The sequence below is a fragment of the Osmia bicornis genome, chromosome 2 (assembly GCF_907164935.1).
Source record: "Osmia bicornis bicornis chromosome 2, iOsmBic2.1, whole genome shotgun sequence".
NCBI lineage: Eukaryota > Metazoa > Arthropoda > Insecta > Hymenoptera > Megachilidae > Osmia > Osmia bicornis.
In genome coordinates, this window is record NC_060217.1 from 13714322 (window position 1) to 13739503 (window position 25182).

General features: G+C 41.6%; 1 protein-coding gene and 2 long non-coding RNA genes across 6 annotated transcripts in view; 1 reads left to right on the top strand and 2 right to left on the bottom strand.

Annotated features, from left to right (window-relative positions):
* LOC114875837 overlaps positions 1–25182 on the top strand; it is a 53116-nt gene that overhangs the window by 19711 nt on the left and 8223 nt on the right. The gene's annotated exons all lie outside the window — the stretch shown is intronic.
* The window catches only part of LOC114875829 (prolyl 4-hydroxylase subunit alpha-2), an 84423-nt gene that overhangs the window by 18828 nt on the left and 40413 nt on the right, over positions 1–25182 (bottom strand). For 2 of the 4 annotated variants that reach the window (XM_029186565.2, XM_029186566.2), the window contains 2 exons: positions 22723–22771; positions 8781–8984 (listed from right to left, as the gene is read on the bottom strand). In XM_029186565.2, coding sequence (XP_029042398.1) covers positions 8781–8971 — 191 coding nt within the window. In that variant the 5' untranslated portion in view covers positions 8972–8984; positions 22723–22771. Of the gene's footprint in view, positions 1–8780; positions 8985–22722; positions 22772–22858; positions 23304–25182 lie in introns of those variants that run through there. The other 2 variants (XM_029186567.2, XM_046288540.1) reach the window with 2 other exon arrangements.
* Positions 1875–8756, bottom strand: LOC114875836. Its single transcript, XR_006830061.1, has 3 exons — positions 3086–8756; positions 2135–3000; positions 1875–2048 (listed from the first exon to the last, which is right to left on the bottom strand). It is a non-coding gene; the product is annotated as an uncharacterized LOC114875836 (long non-coding RNA).

The window sequence follows — 25182 nt, forward strand, 5'->3', positions numbered from 1 at the left end:
ACAAGGAGCGCATCGCCACCAGCATCGACGGTATTCCAGCAATATTCTTGCTGATTTCAGCGACTACAGATCCAACAAGACTAGACACGTCTTTGTTTTCAACCTTCCGTCACTTATACGTATTCCTGCATCCCTTACATCTCTGTACCCTTTATATCTTTGTATCCCTTACACTCCTCAATTCTCCCTGCATCTCTTGTATCCTTTCAACCCTTATAATAAATATATGATAAATAAAATACTTATAGCTACTGGTTCGAGTAAAGGTAAGTAAAGGTAAGTAAAGTTTCGTGAAAAATAATTTAAATTTTTGCAAAATTTAGTTTCTTTTTTTGCCGCCAGAGGGCGCTGATTCGTCGTTGAAATTTTAGTTCACATTTTTGCCGCTAGAGGGCCAAAATTTCTGCTTGTTTTAGTTCTTTTTTTCGAAATCAGATGGCGCTGATTCGACATTGAAATTTTAGTTCACATTTTTGCCGCTAGAGGGCCAAAATTTCTGCTTGTTTTAGTTCCTTTTTCCGAAATCAGATGGCGCTGATTCGACATTGAAATTTTAGTTCACATTTTTGCCGCTAGAGGGCCAAAATTTCGGCTTACTTTAGTTCCTTTTTTCAAAATCAGATGGCGCTGATTCGACATCGAAATTTTAGTTCGCATTTTTGCCGCTAGAGGGCCAAAATTTCTGCTTGTTTTAGTTCCTTTTTTCGAAATCAGATGGCGCTGATTCGACATTGAAATTTTAGTTCACATTTTTGCCGCTAGGGGGCCAAAATTTCGGCTTACTTTAGTTCCTTTTTTCAAAATCAGGTGGCGCTGATTCGACATCGAAATTTTAGTTCACATTTTTCCCGCTAGAGGGCCAAAATTTCGGCTTGCTTTAGTTCCTTTTTTCGAAATCAGATGGCGCTGATTCAACATCGAAATTTTAGTTCACATTTTTTCCGCTAGAGGGCCAAAATTTCGACTTACTTTAGTTCCTTTTTTGGAAACCAGAGGGCGCTGATTCGACATCGAAAATTTAGTTCAAATTTTTGCCGCTAGAGAGCCGAAATTTTTGCAAAATTTAATGTAGAAATATCTGAGTTGCTGAGATGTAAGAGATAGAGTGATATAAGGGATGCTGGGATGTAAGGGATGCAGCGGAGAAAGAAATTGAGAGTAATAAGTAAATAACTTAAAAAAGAAATTGGCTAAATTAAATGATAACTCAATTGCTCTTTAAAAATGATTTATTTACCAAGGTGCATGAAATGAATACAAGTTTGTCAAACAATTATAATAATCATTGTTTAATTTTGTACGGATTTGCACTAATTTACAAAAGAATAAAAAAACAGAAACGAAAGGGACTAAAAATTGTGTGTCTTCAGTCGTGAGTACGAGATATGGCAAAAGAGGTACATACTGGGAAGACAGGCAGGATGACCATACGTAAGTACACCTGAAAATTGAGTTTTTTTAAATGTCAGTCTGAGATACGGTAAAGGAGGGACTGGTAAAACAGACACGATTATCATACCGGATCTGCTCTCTGCATGCAGACCTAATCTCATCTGAAGGTGTCTGGGAGTTCGAAAATCATGATCCCTCGAAAATAAAGGCATGCCTAGTTTTTTGTATCTGTAGTCACTGCTGGCTTCGATGTTTCGGGACGACAAGTCGACCAAGCCTGCGGAATTTATAGTAGATACTTCCATGATCGCGACATAGTAATTTTTCATTTCACCGCTAACCTTACCTACCGATAAAATGTATCTGCACGCATATTTCTGCACAGTTCAGAATTCCCGCGATCCCTTTGTTCCCATTTGAAAATCTTTCGCAAGTCAACGAATTTTCAGCGTAATTTCTCCACCTTTTGATCAGCCGTTAAATTGAATTACCTACATTGCTACCCTTCACTTAACACTCTCTGGTATTTTAATTAAAAAGCTTTTCAAGCTTTAATTAAACGAACGACGCTTAAGAATTTTCAAGTTAACTCCATAACCATTCAGTTCACCGGTATTATATTTGCTCGGCTAAATAATCTTTTCTTTAAAAATTCCCTAATAAATAGAATAATAGTATGTAATGCTACGTATTTACACGATAGAAGTCGACGAGATTTCTTTTTTTATAATACAATACTTACATTAGAGAAGTTTTTATTCGAGGAATGAGGTATTACTACGCGAAGAGAACAGACTCGGAAAGCAATACATAGCTCGGTCGTTTTCAATATCGAAGTAAAACGCGGAAATATTACAAGGTTGCATTAACGTTTTCAACCGTGCATCCTCGTTTCTTATTGTAGGCGGAGAGTTATATCGGCGACATTACGCTGCTTCCCATCCATATTTATATCGGAGAAAACGGGTCGTGATATATTGTACATACATACACGTATGTATTGTACGGCCGCAGCTGCGCTGCCTCCTCCTCGTTTCTGTTCCATGAAAGACACGTTATATACATACCAACATGTGTTTAAAGACGCTTCAATTCGAAGCTGACGCGATCATTAGAACTTTTTTCTAATTGCATCGTTGACGAAATCTTTTCGAAGCAGCAGATTCGAATAGGTGGCCTGCAAAAAGCGGATAACGCGTTCTGGCCAAAGTTTCGTTGTGAAAGAACAGGAGAAAAGAGATAAAAGAGATAAAAGAAAGAGGCAAGTTGGAAGGTAGTTGAAGAGAGGGGACGAGTTTACCTTTACTTGGTCTTGGGCAAGTTTAAAGATTAATCGTTGGTTAATTAGGGCTGGTTCGAGGCTAGACGAGGATAATTGTATCAGGCAGCCAGGCATTTGCGAGTTAATACCGAGGTGATATTGGGTAAGCTAGATACGGCGATGACAGGCACAGCTTGATATACATCCCGAGCATTGTTGCGTACGCAAGACACATACGTGTAACTCGACACGTGACAATTTTCCCTTGATAATCCTCTCTACCGTACTTCTCGTTAAAATTTTTGCTTCTTTTTCAAAAAAGTTATTTAAACCTATCGAAACTTGTTCTATTTCAAAGAATAAGGAAACGTCTTGATACTTATGAACAATAGTGTACATAATATACATGCTTGGTACAGAGATTACACGTACCTCCTATGTACATATACGCGACACACGGCCCGCGTCTCTGGGTTCCACTTGCTTCGAGATATTGTCTCGCACTGTGTCAGCATGTTGTTACCCGCACCGTGGCCCCGATAAAATTATGTTGGCAACGAGTTATGGTAACAGAGAGACACCAAGGATATCACGGATAATGTTAATTTGCCCTGACATAATAACAAGTGCTAACTAGTTTTTCGCGTTCGAAGAAAATTTTAGCAAAAAGAAACGTTCTAAAATAGATTTTTCATTTACAATTAGATAATATTTTAGTTGAAAAGAAATTACTTCCATTCGAAGGGTTACTTTCGAACGTTTACAGAAAACGCTTTTTATTCGCGTTTTCCAATGTAGATTGCTGGAAAGGGAGAAAACGAAAGCCGGTACGAATAGATATTTACCTAGTGAACGTATAAAATCGAAGTGATTACAACGGGGACTAATGTAAAAGGGTAATTTTAAATTGCAAATTACACGGAAGACCGTTCTTGTTATCTTGGAATCGTTAAGGGAATACCAAATTGCTCGTCGATTCGTTCGATCAACCATATCAAGGGAGAATTGCGATGTAAAGATATCTCGGGTGGACGCGTTCATCCATTAGCAATTGAAAATCGAGCAAGAAATAAAGCGTGAATGGATCTCTGCTTTCATATTCATCGTTTCCCCTTTCCTCGTTCAATCGCCATTAACTCGTTAATCACGTGAAAGACGAGTTATCGCGTCGCGTCGTTTAAACGCAATCCTTTCTCTCATCGATGCGATCAAGCAAACTCGTCGTCAAAGTTTTGCAATTAGACCGCTTTTATCATTTTCTTTTCATTTTTAACCCTTTCACGTCCGTGATAAAAGAATAAATAAAAAACCTATCCAACATATCGCACAGTCTACTTGCAGTGTAGTAACAATAAAGGGAATGCTTTGAAAAAATGAATGATTTTCGCATCAATCAATCAATCAATCAATCAATTCAGCCAGGTTCAATCGATTCTCATCAATCGCAATTGTGGAACAAAACGATACAAGTTTGTTTCGAGCTTTGTTCTTGGTGTCGTTGGAGGATGAAGGGCGGTGGCAATGTTCGACACTGACGGTTGCCAGCGAGATTCGTTAGGCTCCGAGTTTAATCGAACGCGTGTTAAAGCACGCTACAAGCCTCGGAAAATTTCAACGGCCTGCCAGGGGATTGACTTCGCGTATCGTGTCGAGAATAATTTGCAATCGATCTCTTCGAACGGCAAACGGGGCAAACGGCAAACGGCAAACGGTGAGCGGCGAAGAGCTGTGTTCGTCAAATTTTTCCCGCCACCGAAATTCCAATTAAACACGGTCGGACGGTTCCGGTCTCCGGTCTCCGGTCTCTGGGGATGGCTCGTCCCACCCTCGAAAATTCCCAGAATGCATAACTGCGATATGTCGATTTCGTTTCGATCATATCGAACGAAATACCGTCCATCCTTCCCACAAAATTCTTTTCAGCAAACGCGACACCAATTTTTTCTGCTTTTTTCATGTACCATTTAATCGAGACTAATTTATTATACATCACGAATTTTCAGATGATTTCATCTTTTTTTAAATAAAAATGTAAAAATATCTTGTTTCTACACGCGAAACTTGCACGATGGTGTGAATCAATTCGCCACCATTTTCAGAGTTTCGAATTTTGTTTTTTTAGCCGCCGTTTTGTAAACATTGCAGTTTACTTTTTCAAGGTTTGCTTCTTCGATAAATTGCAATATTTACGAAACATCTGCTACGCAAATAGAACGCGATCGAAACTGGAAAAAGTCGAGTATTATTTGTATGAATTTTAAAAGTATTTTTTGTCCAAAGTAAGTACTTGCGTGCCAGGAAGAGTCAGAAAAAAAGAAATTGATTACCGATGTATCTTCAATTACACAAAGTGGTGGTCCAGTGTTAAGAGTTGATTTTTCCGTGTTTCTGTTTCGAGCGTGCTCGGTAATTCAACGTCCATATCGAAATGAAATTAAAACAGGGAACGTATCGTCGACTAGTTTGTAAACGATTCTGAAAAACACACTCGGTTGCAATTTTGCGAGCGCGTAACAATTCAATTAAATCGAGGCAGGCGTAGAAGGCCTCCCTCTACCCTATCCCGTTGGAATATCCTCTTGGAATATGAAAACTGGCGCGTCGCGTCGCGTCGCGTCGCGCTGCGTCGCGCTGCTCAAAATTTGTCGAGTCCGCTTGGTTTCGGTGCTGCGGATAAATACGCTCGATTTCGTCGCGTTCCGATTCGATCATCGGCCAATCAAATTAAACGAAACTCGGCCTGTTTTAATTCCACCTGGCAACTCGTCCGTAATTCGCTAAAGTAATTAACGGCAGAGCCACGATCGTTCTTTATTTATTAACAGTTTGACGGCCAGTGTCAGGTATCCGTGATTTTCGAACCATTATTCTTCGCTCTGCTTTTATCTACTATATCGAATACCAATTACAATTTCGAAATTAATCATTTTCAGACAATTAATGGCTCTCGTAATTTTATACTTTTTTTTACATCGAAAACGTTCCATTTTCAATCGAAAATTTTCCGCTCCAACTCGAACATTTTTCCATTACATCTGAAATTTGATCGAGTTTCAAATCAATCGACGATTCAAACGATTTTTATTTCATTTCAATCGCTTATATTGAAAACGTTCGAACGTGACACGATGTAGTGTGCTCAAAATAGACTGGAATGACCTTTCAGAAACAATCTGCACATTTTCATTCGTGCATTGAAGAGATGAACAAACAAAAACGAAAAAAGAAAAAAGTATAAAAACGCCAACTCGTTTCGAGCGAGAGATCACGATATCGTGGACGAAAGTCGAGACAAATAATGAAGCGATTATCAACTGGGTGCTTCGTTCGTTGCTTTAATTGATATCGTTTACGCACGCGAGCTGAGAAACGAAGCAATTAATACTTGCTACGAGTCCGTAACAACCTGACAGTCTCGTTCGTTTGTTCGTTCGCAGAAGGGGTTAATGCGAAACGAGTCGTTCCAACGGGAAGCACTCGAATCCGATTCCTCGAATCTTCGTTTCAACGGTATCCTTATCAAAGGATTTTTATACGGAATCTCTATTTAAAAGAAAAGAGCAATTAAACGCGGCACAATTTCCACGCTAGTCTCCTACCGATTCCTCTCTATTCACCAACCTTCCAACCACTCCATTCTATAATTATTGACTATTCAAGCTTTCAACGACGATAAACGTTATTCGATAAAAGGAATTTTTAATCCTTTTCTCACTGTTTCAATATTGCGAAGAACTAGTAGCTATGTGTACGATCACGTTCTACTGCTGCTTCACCTATAACAGATTCCTTGGAAACTAGCGAGCAAAGACGCGTCCTCCGTTTAATATCCAGCAAACCATCCGAGTTCCGATCGGAATTTCCTGTCCGAAACTTTCACGCGTGACTTCGCGAAACGATCGGAAGCATTTCGATTCTCTTCGCTAATACCAACCTAACCGCTCTCGTATCGGATAACTTAGGTATCTTTTGATCCTCCAGCACCGCGAAATTTTACTCCATTCAAACGATATATCTCTACCTAGACGACCTACTCTTACTCTCTTACTCTCTTACTATTACGATTTCCTAGATCCTTTAAGAAAAGATTTCGAATCCTTCGGGGGAATTCACACAATTCTTTCTCAAAACTAGCCAGGTTAGAGAGCGTAGGAAAAATAACAAAATTGCTGAATAACCAGTGATCGTATGCTCCAGATTCTATTCTATCATTTTAAAATATCTTTCGCTTCGATCGACGACACGTTTTGCCTGCGCTGAATGCAATTGACAGCAACGATCGGCATTTGAAGGAAATTTTGGCAAACGTTACTCGTATAGAATGCTTGGCACGTGACTGCAACTGCGATTACAGTGTCAAATACAGCTCCATAAGCGTGATCGTAAAACCTACATAGGTATATGTTAATACACGATTCAAAGAAAGTTGAATGAAGAGAAATAATGGAACAGCAAGAAGATAGCGTCATTCTTTTTCTCGCGGAAGCAATTACAGCGTTGCTGGATTAAAAATAGACAGGACAGCTCGAGTGCCGGAAATATTGCACCTGCAGCAACTAGATCGTTGCAGATCCCACTTTCTACGAGAATTTCAAGATAGAGAACTGCGGTCCAGCCACGTTCTTAACGTTTTTCGGGGTCCTCTTATTTCCCCGTTGCCCTGAAAATGGGCAAGGCATCGGTATCGAGTCGGGCAACGCGCCAAATCACACCCCGGGGAAGATAAAAAGCGGCAGTAAAACGTAAAGAAGGAAATAGGAGAGGAGAAGGGAAGGGTGGTAAAAGAGAGCTTGGCCGAACCTGAGAAAGAAGAAACCGTCAAGGAAATCTTTTTTATATTTTCCCTCGCACTTTTGTCTGGTAACCCCAGGAAAAAAATATCCACTGCAACGTGCCGCGAATCCTGGATTTCGGATTATCGTGCGATTCAAAATTGAACGCACGAGCCTGAATACGAATCTTTAATATACAATATAATTTATATTTCTGTAAAATATGAAACGTTGAAAGTGTAATTTTAATCGCGATTCTAATAAAGATATCCACGTAAATTATTCAATATTCGCTTTAGTCTCTTTCCTCGTTATTAATTTAAAAATAAAAAAATATAGAGACCGTTTCTACGGCAATTTAATAAACCGGTGTAGTTTTACTGGACAACGATAGAGCTTCGCAATAAACGATTCGATGGCGTGAAATGATATCGGGCTATTTCTAATTGTAAGTAAGAGTATCATCGAACAGTTCGGAATAACCGATGATCTGGAGCCCTGCCTGAATCCCGTGTCGAGTTTCCGCTGTATAATTGCCCGTTCCGAATATCCATGAAAATTTACGGATACGGATTTAGCGTTTAATGCAGATCTCGATCGGGTTTAATAACCCGCCGTAAAATCTTGTTATAATTATATACTCACAGTGATGATCGGCATAAAAGTCAGTAATTTCAATGAATTTAATCTACAAACGGACGACAGAGAAAAGGGACGAGACTCGGAAAGCGGAAAGGCGGGAAAACGTGGAGGCACGCGGCTTTTTTGAAAGCACGAAAATCGAGCGGCTCCGTCAGAGGCGAGCTGGCGGAATTAAAACGACCGAACGTCGGATTGGTGGCGTTCCATGAACTTTTTGGAGTTCGTAAACACAAAAATCTTGCGTTTGCGCGACGAATCTGTTTTCATTTAGCTTCTTCGGCTATTCATTCACCGCGACACAGACGGAGATTCTCCTGCTCGTTAATTAGTTCTGACCGTTCATTCAAAGCTCATATTCCTCGGCAGGAAACCGGGATACCGCTCTCAAACGACCCTCTGTCTACGAATCGTGAAATTTATTGAAAAATACGAGCTCGAGGAAAACGAGAAGCCATTCGGTTTTGAGTAAACATCATAAAAGTTCTTGATCAAATACTTCTACAGTTGATTTCGATTCTATTACTCTTATTATACTACATCTAACCGTCTGGTATGACGAAACGAATCGTTTTCCGTCTTCGTTCGTGATACACCAATAAAGATAGACGTGAAACGAGGAAATGAGCGTTGATTACAGTCATTTGCTATATTTAGTAACTAGGACAAGTAGCGAAAGAAACGAGAGAGAAGTTAATCAGAATGATAGAACTCACTTTCTAAGAGTAGCCAGACGTTCTTCCTGAGCCTTGATATACCCGTTCAGCGTGTCGATGAGAACCGCTTCCGTTTCCAGAAGCTCCTCCATATCCGCCAACGCGGTGTACAGCTCGGCAAAGCAGCCATTGAACGTCGTCGTCGTCGAGATCAGAATCACGACGACTGTCAACATCCTGCTGCTTCTCATTTTCCACGATTTTCTGCAACCAACAAAGAGACACAAGACGTTGTATTTCGTAGCTTAACGCTAACGCTGTCACTTCAGAAACACTTGAATTACTTTTCTTTTCACCTCATCAGTTCGTGCTTCGATCGCTGATGAATACGAGGATCAAATGAAGATAAATGACTATTAATTAATCACGCGCGGGAAAAAAAAGATGTTGCCGGATTGATTGGAACGTTCGAATTTCAGTGCTTAACGCCCCCACAATGAACTATTAACTCACAGAATTTCCAGTTCCGCATCGCCGCCTTTTGGATAGATTTATCGTAACGTGGAACACTACGGGTCACGGGTCACGGGCCACGGGCCACGGGCCAAGGTAAAACTCGAGCTCACAATTTAATCGCGAGTCGATCGAGTCTGACTCGATTATCGCAATTCATCAGGGGCCTCTCTGATGTTTCGAATCGAACGTTGTTTCGATAAAAGTTCCGTGATTGCATTAGCATTTCAAGTTTCAAAGTTTTAACACGTTTTCGCCAAACTTTCCTCTGAGTCTTTTTTCTGCCGGTGCGTCTCGATGTTTGCCGGTTAACCCCTTTTGCTATTTCCTTTTATTTTAATTAGTATACTTAATAATTATTTTGGTTAATTTTCGGTTGGGAAAGGATCGAAGCGAGAGGTGTTTAATCGAAGCGAGTAGCGAGTAGACGAACAAACGTCTCGGTCGAACGAGCTTCGCTCGAATCAAACGGACGATACAAACAGGACAGGGCACACGACCTTTGATAAAGTTTGCTCACGATCGAAATTGATATCGTCATATTCCACCCGAATTGTAGAACCATTTTGTGCCGCTATCACGACAAACATAGTTTCCATTCGAAAATCATACCTTGATGATTTTCATCAACCCCCAAGTATATCGTCGTTTCTCGAGTGTCTGTAAATAACGGTGTAATATGCAAGGCATTCCGTAACCCTTCAAATTCACCGGGAACGTCGCAACCTAAAATTCCTTTCACGGCAATTCGCAACTCCCCGCCACGTTCCACGCGTTCCTCCAAGAAAATGCCAAGGATAAAAACGATGTACTCGAGATACTACTTCTTTAATCTCTTTGATTTATAACATCGAGTCACACTCGTGATATTTAGTTACTGTCGTGAGTCATTACCGAATTTAACCCGTAACTTTGGAAGCGAATCGAACGCGACCCCCCGTTGTAAATCGTGGAAAGTTCGTTTGGTAGTTTCGAGCATTCGTTTCGATCGCAAATTAAAAAAAAAAGAAAAAAAAAGAAAAAAAAAGAAAAAAAAAAGAAAATTCTGTAATCGAGCTGTTCGTTCGGCTCGCAGACGGTGGAGAGGCCCCGCGTTTACGGTACGTCGATGCATTTCCGGCGAGAGTTTACGTGCTGCCATGCCCCCCCTACACCCTCGCTGCGCTCAAACTTTTTCAAACGAAGGATTAAAGTTGGGGAGCTGGGCGACTTACACCTGCCCGCCCGTACGACCATTTATTTCGTCACGTCTCTTCGCTTCCAAGCCCCTTCGCTCGACTGCGCGCTCTTTCGACCTCTTTGTTCCCGTTTCACGGCCACTCGAAAGTTGAAAACCGGTAGCTCGAGCACGCGAAAGCACCATCTTCGTGGATGAAAAAATATACGAGAAACAAATTATAATAAACGTTAATCGAAGCGGTACGAGTTTGAAAGAAATTTTGTCAATGTTCAATATCGTTTCCATTACCTCTTTCTGAAAAAGAAAGAAAAAAAAAAAAAAAAACAACTTCTCGTTTGCAACGGAAGTTTACGTCAACTTGGAACGATTCCGTCTCTAACAAGAAAACAAGACTGAGAAAAAGGGAAAGGAGGAAAGAGAAGTTGTAGAAAAAAATCACGGTTTTTCCCCACCAATTGTTCACTCTCAAAGGAAAAGCAGTTGGCGGATGGAAGAGGAAGCGAGAGAGAGACCCACCCTTTAACGTTTTACGAACTTTCGGAAACGGCTCTTCTTCGGTTTCAATGGTCCTTCTTTAAGCTTTTTCAACGAGTGGGGCCAGAGGGGGGCTGAGAGAGAAGGAACGATTCGCGGGATGAAAGGGTCGTTCGCGGAAATACGTTTCCGGTTGTCGGTCCAACCAACGTAAATCTAATAATTTCTACGTAATTCACCGTGGCCGACCACACTTTGATCAACACTCGTTCCACTTATCCTCCTATCCGTACACGGTTCGCTCGAAACCAACTCTAATAACGTTTTCAAACTGTTGTCGAAACGAGGTTACCGCCGGCAGTATCATACTTTCCAGCAGGGCCTCTCAAACTTTTATCATTCTCCGCTACCGATTCGCTAAGAAAGTGCTTCAAAGAAGACTTTACTGCCGATTCAATTGTTTCGAGTATTTTTTCAATCAATCTTCCTCCTTTTAGTTTTCCAAGGTACCTAAATGCATCATTTGTTTAAAGAAACGCAAGATTTCATTCAGAGACGCATTCGGTGTATTGGATTCTGTTTAACGCGTTGTATCGGCGACTAATTTGCTTCGATGGTGGCACGATTAGTCGCGGCAAGTTGAATTTCACGTATCGGGCAGCAATTTCGGGAAATTCGCCGACGCAATTCAGAGAAATTCGCGCGGGACGAGCGGAACTAATGGTTCCAGTAATACAGTCACAGAAACTCGTGAGCATAAATTAACGTTTACCGCGTACGGCGCTGGAAAGGGAAATTTCTGATAAGTCTACCGATCGGAACACCTTGTACAGGCTATTAGAATAAAATTACAATAGCGTATCAGAGTGGTTGCAGCACCTTAACGAATGAAATTAATTCTTACAAGTTCTCAGGGAAGGGTTTCGCGGTTCTCAAGAAATTTAAAGGGTTGCAGAGAGGAAAAAAGGGAGCGAAAGGCGATTCCCGGAAATCTCGTTGAAAGGACGGCGTTAATTAAGCGCCACCCCGGAAGAATGGAACTCGAGGAGAAAGAGAAAGCAGGGTGTAAAAGAGACGAAGGAGCAAGATAAAAAAAGAGGAAAGGACTGGTCGCGTTAAGGGGTAAGAAAGGAAAAAAAAGAGCAGCGAGTCTCCGCCTTTGCTTCAACGACGACGGCCACTTGAATTTCTTTTTTCTCTCTTCGACATGTCGGAACATCGCATCGTGGTGAATCGGCCGGAATGTAGTACGATTGTTCTAGTATTCCCTGGACTCTCGCTTTTCTCTCCTCTCCTTCCCGCCCCGCCCAGCCCGTCTTGTTTTCAACTTAATTGAAATGAAGTGGAACGGTAACGTCGTCGTTGCTTTCGACACGGATCGTTTCGCGGTTGCTTTTCTTCTCCTTTCTTTCATTCTTTCAAATCAGAACTTTCCAACGAAATTTTCTATGAAATTCCATCGAGCGTCGCGCAACTGATCGATACCTTTCACTTAACCGTCTCTGGACGCGAGAAGATGGTCTGACCACAACGCAAGAATACTACTTGTCTTGTCGAAAGAAATCGCTCCCTCCAACAGAATAATTTACGTGCAATTTCAATCAGTTCTCTATTAACTAATTTTACCTCACTATTCTCATTTGGGAATATTAAATTTGGAATGTCATAATGAACGTACCTATTATCCATGGTATGCAAGATTTATTACACTTTGTGCTTTGTACAGCGCTTCAAAATTCTATGCTAATATATTTTTCTTCCCTACACTTGTATATGTATGTATTCGAAGGGCTCAATTTTCAATATTGACTGTAAAATACGGAAGAAAATTGAAAGGAACCTTCAAATCTTGAGGATACCAACACACGCGAATGGTGGTGTTGTTATTTTTCCAATTTCGAGTTTCGATTTCGCAAAGCGATTTGATTCTCCGCAAACGAAACACCTGCGAAATTCATCTTGCCCGTTGAATAGCACTGGAAAAATCACTGGCTCGATCAGAATACGTATAAACGAACGAACGAACGAACGAACGAACGAACGAACGAACGAACGAACGCGCAAATAAAATATTGAATAGAAAATTTCGAGCAACAAATCGCCGTCAGTCGTCTCTCAAAAGGAACAACTTGCCGAATTGTGAACGAGCATTGTTTCCTTTCTGCCGATGGAAGCGTGAAACAACGAACAAAAGAAGGAGAAAACAGAGGCGCACCCTCGGTGAATACGTACAAACTTTCCTCAGAGATTTATTTTCCTTCCCTAGTTAATTATAATTAGATAATTTACTCAACCTTTTTATCGTAGAGATTCTTGCACACGTGGCCATGGCCACGTTCAATTTCCCTGGAAGGTGGCTTTGAAACGCTTCGATTACGAAAAGGCCGGAAGGTAATTTGCGGTCACGCGTAATTAGCGTCGTTACGAGGTGTGGTAGGGAGGGTAAAAATGGATGAAAGGGCTCCAGTGGTGGTTGGCAGACGTTAAAAGGCGACATTGATGTTTCGAAACTCCCTCCTCTCTAATTTTCATCCTCTCGGCGAACTTTAGGGACTTGGGAGACGCTCGATTTCGTCTCACCGAACGCTTTGGCAAACTTTCCTAGACTACTGGCAACACGATTTCGATCACGTATATTTCATACCAGCAACGTTACACAAAACTGAGCCGAAATTTAATGTCTTTGAACGTTTTCGAGTCGAGTGCCACGGATGGTGAGAACTTCACTCGAGGGACATCGTGAAAATACAGCTGTTCGAAGGGTCGACAGTCGAGAGCGATAATAGAAAAGATAGGAATGTCAGCAATAGGGGAACCGGTGTCAGATCGCGCAAAAAGATGCCTTTAAAAGCGGGCGTGAGCTTCAAAATGGTAATTTCACGGTTTCACGAGCATTCTGCCCGCGGCCAATTTCATTCGCGACGGATGATCTTGCCTTCTTCTGTTTTCCTCTGCCTTTCTTCCTTCTTCCTTCATCCTTTTCTCCTGTCATCCAATTCCGCTTGCTCGAACTCGTTAACCTCCACTTTTCAAACTTTCTCCCCTCCTTTCCATTTTCTTTCGACACGATTGCCTTTCGCCTTTCGAATTTCATCGATTCCTGGTGTGCGATCTACAAATCTAAGAAATTAGCGTCGGAAAAATTTCAACAAGAACTTGACCGAACCAAGTGGAGGACACCGCGCACAAAACGAACGAACAAAAGAAGCGGAACGTGACTCTTAACAAACTGCTCCTCTAACAGTTAAAATTTCAGGTGAAACTTTTCAACAAGCTAAAAGCTTTCCGGATTTCCTCCCTCCACAAACGTTCTTTCTCCGCTATTTTCCTCTTTTTCTTTAAACTACTCGTCTCCTTCAATTGCTAACGCGACAAAGAAATTAAGTCTGCGAACGTTCAACTCGTAGCCAATTCATTTTACCATTTCATTTCTTTTTCAAAACGTAAGAACTCTCCTTGGAACATTAAAAAGAAGATTTTTAGCGTTTCATCAGCATTCTAGACCGTAGATTAATAGAATTTGTGTTAAGAGAGAAGAACAAGGTCAAACGCAAACAGGAATTTCTCATATCGTGGTCGCTCGTGTAATCCTTGGCACAAAGCGAACAAGGGCCGTGTAATTTTTATTCGCGAACAGACCGAGCACACGAGGGTGCTCGCGAGTTTTCAATTTCCATGGAAGCTTTCTCTCCTGACCCGTGTCGTTGTAGCTTGTCGTTGAATTTTCGAAATATCGTGCTCACCTTTCAACCGATGCTCGAAAAAAAGAAAAAAGAAAAAAGAAAAAAGAAACGCGTCTCTCTGTCAAAAGAAAGAAAGAAAAAAAAATTGCGAGTGCTTTGTTGTGTCGCGTGGTTTCAAAGGACCAAATGTTACGCTTTTGCGACGCTAGCAAAAAGCTAAAGTAATTTTGCGGACCGATACTCGACAGAACTCGAAATGGTACGCGAAAATTTTTTATCAAAACTGCCGGATTTGATCAATTGTGTAAAGATTTCTTTTTTCCAAGTATTCGTCCAAGTAACCTAATTATTGAGTTCGTTAACAGCCTCGGGATAAAATTCTTCTTTTTCACGAGGAGAAATGAAATTTTTTTGGAAGGAAATAAGTACATCTGTTGAGCTTGCGGGTTCATCGTAGCGTTGCAACGAAAGGGAGGGAGAGGGAGAAGGGAGAGGAAGAAAAATGTCGAGCCAGCACGTCGCTGGTGCACACCCTCGATGGCGGAGCCATTTTTTTCATCCCCTGTTTGCGACTAACGCAAACGAAGGGACAAAATAGGGCGGCGAATAAGAGACAGAGAATGGCGCGAGCTTCACGACCGAAAAACAACCGCGAGTATTTTCACGCGGCACGGATCGGCAACGCGTTTCTCGCTTAAATCATTATTTCCGTTCCGACCTCTCTCCCTCATTCAGCCGTTCGTTGCACGCAACGAGTAAATAACGTGCTCGAACCAGACTGCCTGGAAAATGGAGACAAAATGTCGGCGCAGGGGTAGCTGAACCGGAAATAACAAAAAGAACGAATAGAAAAATATGTGGGAAATACCGGGGGCTGAGTTCGAGAGGACGTCGAAGACAGAGACGGTAGAAGCAATTAAAAGCCCGCGTTTCTAGAAGGTTAACGAGGACAGACGAAATTTCGAAAATAATCAATGATCTCACGGGGGGAGGGGGGGAAGCAAGTGCATTTTTACCGGAGACATCACGATCGGGTTAGGTAAACTTTCGTCAAGTTCTCGAAAAGCTTTTAATACATTCCACGGGCTTTGAAAGTTGCGGTGTCCAGGGTCATTTGCGAGTTTCCCGTAAACAGCTCCGAACCGGAGCCTCGTATCAGCCAGTAATTAAACTTAAACTTCTTGCAAAGTGATACCGGTATATATCCGCGTGCACGTGCGGCTGCAAGTGCGCCTGCAACACATATATACGCCCACCTGTCTACGGTTATCCACCAAGAGTATTTCATCGAAAACTTTCCACTGCCCTCCAAGCATCCTACGATTCTGCTTCGTTAATAGCGTCGATAAGTAGCTGGGAAAATTTCAACGGCTTCGAATAAACTTCCGCTTCGTCCTTCGATAAATTTTGTCTTCTTATTAGTATGTATCAAGTATCCGGTCTCTAGTGATTAACGCTTCAGACCGGAATTCGTCAAACTGTGGAAATATTTAATTTCAGAGCGAAAGTGAAAAATTGAAATTGTAATAGACGGCGGTCGTAATAAACATAGCGAAACAAAGAAGCCAAAAACATTCCTTCCTTTCGATCAGTATTTTCCCGGCGCGGCGGGGAAGAGAAGCTGGTTCGAACAGGCGAGGAAAGAAAGGAAAAGTCAGGCCTGGAAGAAGGAGATTTCAAACGGAGCCGACATTTTCCCGATCCCTCATTGCACGGTGTATCGGCTTCGTTCCGTGAAACAATCGTCGAAAACTTCGATGGAACAATGCGAATCGTACCTTCGCTCTTCAGCCACGCAACAAACGGACAATCACCGTGCTTTGCTTCCGTGGCTTCACTCCCTCTGTTTTTCTTCTCTGTCCATCCCTTTTTACTCGCTTCTCTATTCTTTTTTCCAGCTTGTTTCCTTTGACAGAGACCAGGCAGCGAATTAAATCGAACGCGCGGATCTGGATTAGTCGAGAATACCGCCAAGATTGAACGAGTAAGAATTATTTTCATTTGTCTCTTAACGCGCGTATCACTCGAAGGATGCGGCAAGGCTTCGATTCTACTCACGAACAGTACTCACGTAATAATTGTAAATCCAAAGGGTACCTATGGAATGGAAAAAAAAAAAATAAAAGAAATTCAAAAAAGATCCCAGAAGAATAAATGGGAAAATCGTGGAAAAACTTCCTTGGCTGTGCGTTTGTTTACGATTCCGAAAAAGTGAAATAACAAAAAAAGAAAACGCGTTCTGCAAGGAGAAAGTCTGAACGTGTTCAGGGTGGAAAAATGAATTCTTGAAATTCGCTGGAAAACATTCAGATGGTGGTCGTACCTCGAATTCCAGCAGTTTTCTCCAGCGACAGCAGACTTCCGGCTGGATACGCTTAGCGTATCGCGCATTCATTTCAGATTCATCCCGAAAATGAATTTTAGATTAGAGTACGGTTGCATATCCGGTGGCGCGCAGCTGCACCAGCGAACACGCCATTTCGCCGGCTTCGCCTGCCTACCCGTTCTCGTAATTCCGGCTTCAGTACAACTGGTTTGTACAAGTAAATAAATAAGCAAATAAATGAATAAATAAAGCTGGAAAACCCAGGGGAATTTATTCGCTGATTCCAACGCTTGAATCGCAGACCGGGTCGCGATTTACGGTGCTATTCACCAGCCGGAGAGACCCCGACTCGCTATATCCCCCTTCATTTTCCCCATCGATTCTCAGCCTTGTAAATCAACCTTATTTGCGGGGGCAGGCGTTAGAAAATTCTGATAACTCCGAGAGCCGGTTAACGAGCTCCTGATTTATATCATCCGATAGATTTCTTGGGGAAAATTTCTATTCAAATCCTTTCAATTCAGTTCCTACCCGACAATGTTTGAAAAATATTTCACGGCTTATTAGGATAAAAGTGACAAACGCGCACAGTCGATGTACCAAACATTTTCTAATTCAATTTACAAGTTCTACACCGCTCTTTTCTTTTTTTATTTACCACACTTCGTATACTTTTCTCTGTCAGGAAGCACACCGGTAATTTCCACTGTACAAAGCTGTTTAGAGTTTCGCAGCAAAGGTTGCTAAAGTTTCGCCGCGATTTAATTTAATCGTAGGGCAAGTTGCTGTACCACCTAGCCGGTAATTAACAAATCCGCAACGACGGGAAAACAATTTCTCCCTGCACGGTTTCAGCTACGAATTCGATACTTTCAGCTGTGGCCCATCAACCAGTCGCGATTACGAAACTATACATAATATATCGAGGCTTATTACATTAAACAAGCCGCGCAGCAAGTAATTGTTCCGCTAATAACAGCCGCCCACTAGAGAGACATTAATAATATCTCAAATAACAACAGACCGCTGCGAGCGTCATATTTTCGTGACAGCCCTTTGTTCTGTGCTATTGCATTATTTTGCTACCAAATTAATCGTAACGATACCAATTTGCCACGATAACCGAGCAAAAATAACAAAATTCCTGCTCATTTCAATTTGACACTGCTCTCTTTGACCTTTGTTCGTAATAAACAGAAAAAAGATAATTTTCGTTGAACTTTTGAAATTTTGCGTAAGTAAAGCCACGAGGAAGGTGGAAAAGGGCGGTGAATATCAATTTAAAACCACTTTTCGACGCGTACCAAGGTTGTTTGTAATCCCGTTTCTCCTCCCTCGGGCCGTGCCGCTCTGTTGCTTTATTATTTCCTTCCTCCGTATTGCTATATTCTCACCCCTTTCATCCTCCAATTTGTCTCTCTGCTCTATGCTCTTTGGTATTATGCGTGGTGCATAATGCACCTCATGCTACTCTGGTAGACGCACGCAAGATGCCCCTTGCGACGCGTTTATCATCGGGGATAAAACGAGCTGACCGATGTACGAGCTCACGTTCGTTTCAACAGGGGAAACTTTTCAAAGCGTAGATCGATCGGCTCGCTGATAACGCGATAACGGGGATTTCGAAACGTTCGTGGCCTGTGAAACACGGCCTGCGATCATCCCCCTCCTTTTACCCCTCTGTGGTTCGACGTACTTTTCCAAGCCGCGATACAATTATCCTTTTACCGATAACGTTCTTCTTTTTCAACTTATAAGCTTCGGTAGACGAATCTTTCTTCTACCTTTTCTACCTTTTTTTATTACAATTTTTCAATTCATAACTAGACGTTAGACGATTTATCGAGTCAACAGGTGGGGATAGTGCAGAAAGAAGGAATGGATCGGTTGCGAATCGAGAAGGAATTAGCAGTGTCGGACAGCTGACAGAGAGACCGGGTATCGAGTTAAACGCGGCGTACAGCCACGCATGACGCTACACTAATTTATTCAAAAGCGTCATAATTGCGATATCGCACGGGCTGCCATTGCGGATTACCGCAACGCAGTTGCTCCGCGCTGAAATTGCAAAACCCGGTGTGTCATGGGGCGAGCGTGAAAATCGGAAACAGCCGCGGGGGAAATGCTAATTTCGCGATTTCTAACGCGTCCTTCCACCTTTGTAATCGACCGATACCACCGACGCGCTGATCTCTGCAAATCTTTTTTTTTTCCGGTTAGATTGCATTTAGCAAAGATTCAGAAAATTTTTTTAACGGGGTGTTATAAAAGTACGTAACGACCTACTTGTACAAATTTGATTTGACAAGTCAGATCGCGCAAACTGGATGAACGCGTAAACGCGGCTTTTCACTTTTCATCCCATTTCCTGCGCTGACTTCCGTACCAGCGATTATTTTTTAACGGAATTCGCGGTATAATCTGTACACGTTGTTCGTTTTTTTTTTTCCCCGCAAGCTTCCGGAACACGAATGAAAAATTTGTCGTTTCGAGGTAAAAATCGAGCTAGCAGCGACGAAATCTGCGCCGGTCGTTTACAGGAGCGGCGCTAGTTTGCCGAGTGTTTTGCAGCTGAATTAAATTTGCGAACGCTTTGGAGCGCAAGCGTGTGCACGCGTTCACTCGTTACCCGAACGTTTCCACGAAGAATTAAGGTTACGGCAGCGAGCAAAGAGGACGTGATTTTGTTTCGAGGATCACTTGCCGCGACCTCGCAAACGTTTACTGCAAATTACCTTCGCTTCTTAAGCAGCTTTTTCTTATTACACACCTATTAAGAAATTCCATAATTAAGATTATTATATAGGGAGTGTTGATATAACATAGAGCATAAAGTATTTGCGTCCAAAGTCAATTGAACAGTGTACATTCCATTAAACTCGCTGATTGATACATCCTTAATCGTTAGACAGCAAAGTCTTTAGAAGTTGCAAGCAGTTCACAGTGACTCGGAGAGACATCAAGTATCTAGGAAGCAATCGAACATCCGTCGCGCCGGTAGTCTATTTGTTAATTAGACTGCTAGCATCGAAGCAATTAGATTCTGCTTGATCGATCGTTTTACTTACTGACGGTAATCAGTTCAGTTAACGTGGCAAAGCAAATCAGCTTATACGGTAGGTGCATTAAAAGACAGAAAGAATTAATTTTTTCATCAAATATCACACGCGATGACTACGGGGGTTAGCCCGTTTTTTCGCGATACCGTTTCATTGTTTAACGCATAAATTCTCCTTCTCTACAAGAAATGAAAGAAAAACAGGCAGTGCGGTGGTCGTTAAAAGGTCGAGAGTTTTCATAATTAACGAGACAGTAGAAGAGAGCTACGTAATAACTTTCCGAAGCCCGGGGACGAATTCACCCTTCGCGCCATGTCGAAATTTACGCGTTACAAACAAGGGCTGTATCTACATTCCGCACTCTGCACTCCGCACTCCGCACTCAGAGAGCAACAGAAAATTTCTGTCCGTTTGCGTGTGTGTGTGTGTATACGTTTGATAATAATTCATATCACGCTTTTTCCCGCGTTTCCAACGTCGACGACCGCTTTTATCATCCTGCGAGCACTGGCTTTCCTTCCTCCGCGACTGACAGTTAAAAGAAACAGGGGGCAGGGGAAAACGGAAGCTGCAGGTAAACCGTGGCTTTTCTGGCCACCGTTGTCCGTTCGCGAAAACAACCGCGCATCTTCGAGCGTTTTAAACGTCACTGTCTTCTTTTATCTCTTACCAACCCCTCTGTCACCTCCCAACCCTTCGTTCCGCGCTTTTCTTTCTTTACTCGGCGCGCTTTTTCAACGCGGCTTTGTACTTCCTGTCTCCCCGTAGGATTTCTTCTTGACGTTGGTAATTTTTCCTCTCGCCGTGTCCTTTGTTTTTTTTCTCTTCCCTTTCCTCTTCTTCAACTACTTACTCTTGGCCAATGTTCGAATTTCTGTCGAGAATAAGAAGAAGGTACCACGCAGCAAAATTGTTGAAAAGAATTGTTAACGGAACTCTTTCGGAAAAGAAAATAGTATACTGGGCATACGAGTCCTTTGTAACATATGTACAGTAATAGTAGTAACTGGTTCACGATCGTCGTCTACCTTCTAAAATTAAAAAGTAATCCCTACAGTATTATCGGAAGCACGAAAAGTTTGAAAATTTAATAAACGCGGCTAAGAACATTCCGACACGCGCAGCTAAGTATTTCTATGGCTAATGTTCGTTGAAGAAGATCCCCGAAATAGGAAGCTTTAATATCTCAGCCTTGGTTCGCTCATCCCTCACAGCGCGTCTCTTATAAAGCCACGACAGAGCATCCAAAATAATCTTCAAGCGTACAGTTCTTCTTCAACGGCTTCTAACAAAAGCCCAACCTCTCTTCTCTTCTCTTCTCTTCTCTTCATTCTACCACTTTTTACCCTCCAGTTGTTATTAAACTGTTTCCAGTCCATAGTGTGCAGTTCACAGTTCTTTGTGACCACCACCGACACTCGCGATCCATGAAGATCTCCTGTTTATCACGCTTCTCGAGCACTGAACCGAGACCACGGTTATTATTAGACAGCTGTATGCTGCTGTTAGAAATTAGAGCAATTTCACTTGCGCAACGTGACTCGCCTATAAAACGGCATTATTATTTTCTCAGAAGCGGTGCTTTTATATTCAGAAAAGAAACACGCTTTAACGTTTCAATGTCTAAATGAAGATCACCTTCTCTCATTCTTCTCGAGCTTACCTAACTGATACAAAAAAATGGAATTTACGTAACTTTTTCTTAGAATGAATAATACCGATAACGGGACGAAAATTGACAGTTGATCAACATCAAGTGAAATTTTGTTTAATCAGTTTTTGATGACACGCGTTAATTTACGCATGAAACGCGGTAACAAAGAACGCGTTATTTCGAGGTATAATTTACGAAATTGCCGAGATAATTCGAGTTTAGTGAACGTCAAGGGACGAGCGTGCGGCCGACAATAATTTCGACCGGATATCGAGCGAGAAGAGCCGATGGAGCGCGGACAACGTCGGTTTCCGGTGACCGACTATCGATCCCCCTCGTCGATTCGATTAGCGTCGTCGTACAAACGCGCAAAACTGTTTCTCAGCTAATTAATCTGATTATCGGCGGACCGTGCGCCACCGGAGAAATTTATTTTTCGACGTTCGACCGGGATAACCGAGACCATCGAATACCTCCTGTCAAACAAATCGATGTTCAGATTATCCAGACAAATAACGGCGGTCGTCAAATCGACCAACAAACAGCTTTATTTATCGACACTTTTATCCTATAACAGCCTAAACCTCACCCACGTAAGGGTTCGATAACCAACCTATTTTTCTGATTTTCTTTCCATTTTTCTTTTGTTACTCAACGTTAATTGAATATAAAATGAAAATGTTGAGTGAAATAATATTTGCGAGTGACGAACGACAGAGGGTAGGTACGTATGAAAATGTTTAATGAAGTTTAACATTGTAATTTACTTGGATTTTAATCTTCCTACGGTTGTACCAACTCGTATGCATACGATTTTCATGTCGTGCAACGAGATTAAATAATTTAATTGGTTTAACACAGGTAGAAATTATTGTACAGAGAATATTACAGAGAACGAGAACAGTGAAACAATTTAATTATCATTTTTTCTTCATTCGCCTCGTTCTAGATTTTAATTCTTTCAAGTCCTCAAACAGAATCCTTCCATTTATATGGAAATTCGATTTTATTAAATTTCGTCCTTCATTCTAAATTTATTTTCTCATGCAAAGTCATTACCTTTCAGCTTGTATTACGTATTAAGGATTTAATAAAAATATAAAATAAACTTACCCCTAATTCTAACGGATCGGCCTCTGAACGATGAATGTTTCTGAAGAATCTGCAATCAGAAAAAGCAAAAGTTAACTTTAAAAAATAGTATTCGACATTTGTCGTGTAAGGAAACTTCGATTCTGATAATATCTACATCTTTCCAACCGTAATTATGCCTCGCGATTCCATAACATTTTCTGCCATTATTCCCGCAGCCATCCGTCTGAAATTTCTTTCTCCTTTGTCGCGAAATCCCGCCCATCGTCCTCTTGAAATTATCATTTCGCAGCTCCTACGTTTCTCCCCACATCTATCTTGAATAATCCTTGCTTCTTGCTTAATGCATTCTTTGCTCCCACATTTTGAGAGTCGTTCTTTAATCTTTCTGGAGTCTTGCGCGGAAGCTCTCTTAATATTTCTTCTAATCTTTGTATAATAATTCGTATTACAATATTACCTATATTGTATTTCATACTAAACACGGTTGTTTGTTACCGTGGCAAACAAAAATATCTGTTTCTTTCCAACGTTACTTTAAATCTTTAAAATCCTTTCCTTTCATAATTTTTATTTCTCTTCGGATCTTTGTCCTCTGCCATCTTCTCTACCCGCTCTGTAGCAGCTAATACTTTTCCTTTAAAAAAAAAAAAAAAAAAGAAGAAGAAAAAAGAAAAGAGGAACCGAGTCGAGGATCTTTCCTTTAATTTACTTCCCTGCTTGGCTTCTCTGTTTCTCAGTCTTCCTTTTCCACGTAGTTTCTGCTTGGTGTTCCTCTATCTTATCATCTCTACCCTTACCAATCCTTCTTAACCTTTCCCTTTCTCCTCGCTATTCCACAGATCTTTCAGTCTTTATCACAGAGTTGCAGCTGCGTTTTACCATTCCATGTTATCTTCTTCCCTCATCGTGGCTCGATTTCATTCATCTTAATCTCTGCCCTCTCGGCTTAACTTATTAAGCAAGCACGACTTCCTTCTTCCTCTTTGTACACTGTACACTATTCACTATACACGGTACAAGGTACACGATCTCGGGGTATTAAACTGGCTGATTCTCATGGAATATGAGCTACTCGATTTTATAGACGTCGTGCAGCCAATAAATTCATGAACAACGAGGAGAAGCAGCCAGCATCTCTGTCAGGGATCAGTTTAGACTTACTTCTTCGAAGTTACTGCAGCAGCACGAGGCAACTTTCCAACAGGCTTGAATAATCGTTCGTTACCGCAGCCGTAAGAAACACTACTCTCGTCTCGTCTCGTCTCTTCTCATCAACGTTAACGAAGTATTTTACTGGCTTGTTTCAAAGCGCACAGAATGCAGCGAAATTTTCGATAGGATAGGATAGATAGGATGATAGGTACATAAGTTTGCGAACGGTCCTCTGTTGAAAATAAAAATTTGACGGCTCGCAAACGGCAGGAAACGAATGATGGTGTAGAATTTCTGCTCGAAAGACCTTTTATCCGGTATGATGCGTAAGAAAAAGCTGGCCATCCCCTTTTTCATCTCTCTGTGACATCTTTTCGATGACAGACACCGTTGATCTGTCCTTTCCTGCTCTCTGCACCGTCTCTTTTTCTCTAAGGTTGCCGGTTTATCAAGCATCTGCCTCGTTCCTACCATCGCAGCACCGTCTCGTCATGTGCAAATGCGTTTCTGAAAGGGCTGCAGCCCGTCTAAGGCACGACGTGCCACGAATTCTACACGGACAGCTCGTCTACATCCGGCTTGCGAGGAAAAAACTTTGAGAGAGAAGAAGAAACAGACGGGTAGGAAAAGGAAAGGTTGAATCGGCGGAAAAGGGGTGAAGAAAATATCGCCTGGTAGCATCGCACGGGGAACGCAGTGATTCGAGACACGCGAACGGAATACTCGCGACAAACCGCGTATTTGTATCCTAAGTCCCATACGGTTTCCCTCTCTCGAGTTTCATATATGTAGGTATGCTCAAGCGTTTTTACGCTGTGATTCCAGATTCGAGATTCGAGTTCGTATGCACCTTGGATTACTCGACTGCTTTACAACAAATAATATTCTAATAATAGTAGTAGTGTACATTTATTTTAACAGAATGCCTAATTATATCATTAACAAAAATGAAATATAATACATATGAGATTCCTGTTTACCGTAGAAAATAACGCAACAGTAGACGGTACCTGTTTTTTTGTTTACACGCTTTTCCCGTGCAACAACGAACGCAGTCTGTTGCGAAATACACAACCGAAAACGCAAAGCCATTATTTTCCGCGGTTCCTCTCATCGTTTGAAGTTTTCGTTAATTACCGACCGTGACTAAAAAACGTGCTTTAATTACTCGACCATGAAGATAATAGACGACACGCGGTAACAGGAACGCGAAAAACAGAAACAACCGAAAAAAAAAAAAAAGGAAAAAACACGTATCGGTTTTGTGTCACATGTTTCTGTTCTCGCGCGACGAACGATAAATTTGTTCGCTTGTATTTCTTTCCA